A 4943-nucleotide genomic window follows, 5' to 3' on the forward strand; every position below is an offset into this window, starting at 1 on the left:
CCTTTGTCCCAGGGAAGGATGTCAGAATGTGAACCCTCGGGACTGCGCACTGGCCCATCCTCCAGGTGTCCCTTCCCACAGTGACCAGGTGGGACCCAGGACCGAGCACAACTGGAGTTCCTGACGTCAGAGGTTTCATACTCTCAATAGAGATGTAGCCAAGTATTTGCACACGGACACTGAAGATATAATTATGTTACAGACTAGAGAACTAGGATGCACTTTCCAGAATAATGGAAATTTTAACAGTCCTTGCAGTATTCGAGTCTTGTATTTGACTTAGTTTATAAAGCTATCTAGTTTTTTACTTTGGAAAGAATGGTTGAGATGACTGCAGAGTTGGTGGACAGCCTGCTTTCCGAGGCTCTTGGGTCAGGATGAAGGATAAGGCTGTATCCTGATAGCTGCCTCTTTACTGCTATTTGGCTCAGAGCTCCGTGCAAAAGTTGATTGAGGTTCCTTTCATCTTTTGCCTGTAGATTTCATCAAATCTCTCATTCTGAGCCACCGTGAAGTGGTTTTTCCAATCCCCCACGATTCCTGGAAGGGGAAAGCCCAGACGAACATCACTGCTTGGGAGTCCTGGTGACCCAAGTGAAGAAGGGATGTGTGCCTGCATACTGCCTCACCCACATCCCTGGTGGTACCCCTCCTCCTGCTGCTCTTGGCTGAGATGCGCCCCGGAGCACCTGATCAGAGGTCAGGGCCCCTAAATCAGAGGACCATCAACCCAAAGGAGCTGCAACTGGGACCCACCCGAGGTCTGTTCACATGAAGGGCAACCATGGAGAAGTGAGAAAGCATGCGCTTCTAACACTCAGCCACTTGGGAGAATCTCCAAATGTCCACTGAGTAAAAGACTCCAGATACAAGACAGTCCACTGCCTGATTTGTTCAAGGGAGCCTAGGATCAGGCACAATGGGTGTGGGGATAGGGACAAGCACAGGGATCGTCTCTGGGGGCAGAGATGGCCTGGAGAGGGGCAGGAGAAGTGACTTTGTGAGGAGGAAGATGTTTAAGGCTTGATTAGGGTGCTGGTTGCATGTATGCACTCATCTATCAAGTCTTGTTAATTGTATGCTGCAGTTCACTGGAGGTAAGTTCCAGCCCAAAGGAAAAAGATTTGGGGGGAAAATATGAATGAAGTACTATTTTTCACCCAACAGTAACTATGAAAATAATTTCAAAAGAGGGAAATACTCTGCCCCAACAGTGCCTCTTCTGGAAAATTATGCAAGAGAAGGAAGAGTATCAGGATGTGAGAACATAGGCACAGAGCAGTTTGCTGGAGTGTGATTCACAAAGACAAGGACTGAAAACAGCCAGAGCTGAGAGTCTGACTCCTGGGAAAGAGTTGATGAGTTATAATGCATCTGGACATGAGCCCCCAGAGAGCTTCATGGTCCCACTGTGCCCTGCCCTTGTGGCGCATTTGAGACTCTAGTGAGGAATGTGTGTGGGGGACCTGCCTGAATTTTGTGGGGTTGGCTTTCACCGTGGTGCCTGTATTTCTGCAGAGCTGAGGGGAGGGGCTGCGGAAAGCTGGGCCACTCACCAGATCCTTACCTGAGACTACCCAAGGAGAGAAGTGGATTTGCTTGGCTTGTTTCAGTAACAGGAAAGCTGTTGTAGACTGGAAAATGCAGCAAAAGAAATCCAGTTGTGTGTGAAGAAAGAAGAAGAAAAGAAGTTGCAAAGCGACGGTCACCACAGCTGAGACTGTGCCGATAAAACTGCTACAGAGGGGCTTCGTGGAGCAGGGTTTTGGTAAAGAGAACTTTTAAAATGCGAATTTATGTTTTTATAATCACATATATTACTTTTGAAATTAAATGGTGATAAAGGGTTTTATTTTTTCCCTTTGAAAACATTGTGGTGTTGCTGTTGTTCAATTGCTAAGTCATGTTCGACTCTTGTGACCCCATGGACTGTAGCCTGCCAGGCTCCTCTGTCCATGGGGACTCTCCAGGCAAGAATACTGGAGTGGGTTGCCATTCCCTTCTCCAGGGGATCTTCCTGACCCAGAGATTGAACCCAGGTCTCCTGCATTGGCAGGTGGGTTCTTTACCGCTGAGCCTCCTGGGAAGCCCCCATAAAAAACATCAGCTGGGCCAATTAGGATCCCTCTCTTAGGATTTGGAATGAAGAAGTATTATGGAAGGAGGTAGATCTGAGCAGTAGTTGCCATTGAAAGTTATGCTGTTCAGCCATGATGAGACTGGCTGATGAGCAGACTGTGAAGCAGGAAGAAAAAGCAACGGGCAGTAAGGCAGGAAGCTGGTTGGTGGAGAAAAGCCCTCATCTTCTCTGTGTAGAACCTCGGAGCAAAGACCCAGACCTTGCTACTGCTGGGGTCCCAGGCCTCAGGCCAGGCATCCCCAAGATGTCTGGACTGGCCCCCAAAGGACCAGCGAGCTCTCCTCTCTGAGGGCCTCCAGCAGCAGGCACGATGCACGATGCACTGTCCTGGGACTGGTAAAGCCCAGCGCCCTCCTATCAGCAGGGCAGGTGCCATGCTACTGGGCAGATAGAATACTTGGTTTACACCCATCTCTGTGCAGTCTGTGCAGCCCACCCACCTTTCCTCATGAAGGGGGAGATGGACTGGTCCAGGATGGTCTTGGGAGCCGTGGAACGGTTGGTCATGGGGTTTGCCTTCATCTTCTCAAACGTCGTCTCCTGGACAATGGTGTCCAGCACGGCTCCATCCAAGTTCTTCTCCATGAACTTCATCACCTTCTGAATTTCCTGCTTTGGGTCCTGTGGGGAGAGTAACATGGCAGTGGAAGGGCGCATCATGTCAGAAGGTCACACTTGTTCCCCTGCCAAACGTGCAGCCTGGAAGCAGCCCAGGGTCTCTCAGAGCTGGGTCTGACATGGTCTCTACCCACGTGGCCTCTACTCACCCTCTTGATGTCCTCATAGAAGAGAAAGAGCATCTGGACGTTGTCTCTCAGCTCCCACCAGCCTCTCACATGCTCGAACCAGGACCCCCATGCGACTGTAAGACACAGAGAACACAGCAGAGAGCCCATGCGGGGCCCTGCAAAGCCTTCCAATGCTCAGGGATGTGATTGACCTCAAGTGCATAGGAGAGAGAGGGAAACAGATTACCAGCCAGAAACATCCATGAGTTGTGAGCTGTTTGACGTGGGGGGTGAGGCGGAATGGGGCAGCCTCAGGGGAATTTATCCCAACCTGCCTACCAATAGGGCTTCACATATATTATCTGTCATCATAATGCCCTTATGATGGGACAGGGATGCTTTTGGAAATGGGAGACCCTGCTGGTCGGGTGGCCAGGAATAAAAGCTTCCGGATCTGGTGGGGACGTCTGCTGTGGCCGTGGGAGGACTCAGTGTCCTGGGGGGTCACGTGGTGTCGGGGACCTGGCTGAGCCGCACGGCGGTGGTGGTGGCGAGATGGGAGGGGGCCCCCTACCTTTTCCACTGATGAAGGTTTCAAAGTACTGGTCCCAGGTGCCCGGGTCAGGAAGTGTCCGGTTCATCCTCTGGAAGTGGTAGTAGGAAACCAGACAGTCCTTGGCATTTCGAGCAACATAGAGGAACTTGAAGGAAAGAGTGTAGAGAGGGGGTGAAGTGGCATAGAGGGTGGTTTTCACAGGGTCACCAACGCTGAGCTGTCCCAGGGGGCCTGTGCCTGCTGCTCACCTGGCCTGTGCCGCTCACACTCCCCGGGGCCCCCACCTCCCTTCCTGGCTCCTCCCCACAAGGCACAAGCTGATTCCTTGTGGCCCTGTTGATCTCCTAGAACAATATTTATCCAGAAACCAGGACCTCCCGACAGACAGAAGCTGTGATAAGGGCTGTGATGGCCCCCAAATGCCTTCATCCTGGTCTCCCTGGAGGTCAGCTTCATGGTAACAGTGTGGTTACGTTCTAGGCCTCACGGGCTCTATTGTTCCTGTGCTCAGTACCTCTGCTGTCTCCACCAGGCATCCCATGGGTTTCATCTCAACCGTGACCCTGGATCCTCAGCCCAGGAGGTGGGGAAGCACGCATGACGGAGGATGTTTGGGGTTGGAGCATTCGCCCCCTCCATCCTGAGATGTTAATACCTTGCAGTTGCTTTCCCAGAAGGATGGAGGCAGCAGCTGGGCTGGGAGGTGGGTCCTTAGCACCCGGGGCCGGGGCATTGCTCTGGCCTTCTCCACACCTTTAAAGAGGTCAAGAGGAGGATCTTGTCCCACAAGCATCATAGAGGGACTTCTGTCCAGGGCTCTATCCAGAGTGTTGGTCACCTGCTTACCTTTCTGCTCTTGGGGCCTTTTGTGGGGGGACCATGGCCTTTACCTGCAGGTGGCACACACACTCTCAGCTGCAGGAGCTCAGTTTGGGGATGAGGAGCTGAGTTCCAGGGGAGAGGGGTCCCAGAGCACATGCCCCCATCCCCACCGACCTGCCCGGTGTGCTGGCTGTTTCCTTCCTCTGAGAACCGTGACCCTGATGGCCTATGGGTCCTGACTCCTACTCACTTCCTGGAGACACAAACCCGTCACCTGCCTTTGTGTAATCAACATGTTATGGGTGGGGGGAGAGTGCGTCCCTGAGATCAACAAGGCGTGACCTTCTCCCTAGAAGCAGCTGCTCCTGTGTGGGAATCAGATGCTGATGCAAATGCCTCTGCATTCTTAAGCCAACCGGACGATACTGTGATGAGGACACATGTCCTGGCTGCTGCTGCTGCTGCTGCTGAGAAGTCGCTTAATCGTGTCCAACTCTGTGCGACCCCATAGACGGCAGCCCACAAGGCTCCCCCGTCCCTGGGATTCTCCAGGCAAGAACACTGGAGTGGGTTGCATTTCCTTCTCCAATGCATGAAAGTGAAAAGTGAGAGTGAAGTCGCTCAGTCGTGTCCGACTCTTAACAACCTCATGGACTGCAGCCTACCAGGCTCCTCCGTCCATGGGATTTTCCAGGCA

At 52.5% G+C, this 4943-nt stretch overlaps 1 protein-coding gene across 5 annotated transcripts in view; it reads right to left on the reverse strand.

Annotated features, from left to right (window-relative positions):
- The window catches only part of SULT1C2 (sulfotransferase family, cytosolic, 1C, member 2), a 21351-nt gene continuing 16408 nt past the window's right edge, over nt 1-4943 (reverse strand). For all 5 annotated transcript variants that reach the window (XM_010862996.1, XM_010862997.1, XM_010862995.1 and 2 more), the window contains 5 exons: nt 4080-4177; nt 3443-3569; nt 2908-3002; nt 2581-2761; nt 1-540 (listed from right to left, as the gene is read on the reverse strand). In XM_010862996.1, coding sequence (XP_010861298.1) covers nt 428-540; nt 2581-2761; nt 2908-3002; nt 3443-3569; nt 4080-4177 — 614 coding nt within the window. In that variant the 3' untranslated portion in view covers nt 1-427. The remainder of the gene's footprint in view (nt 541-2580; nt 2762-2907; nt 3003-3442; nt 3570-4079; nt 4178-4943) is intronic.

This window comes from Bison bison, unplaced genomic scaffold (genome assembly GCF_000754665.1).
Source record: "Bison bison bison isolate TAMUID 2011002044 unplaced genomic scaffold, Bison_UMD1.0 scf7180017864486, whole genome shotgun sequence".
Lineage (NCBI taxonomy): Eukaryota > Metazoa > Chordata > Mammalia > Artiodactyla > Bovidae > Bison > Bison bison.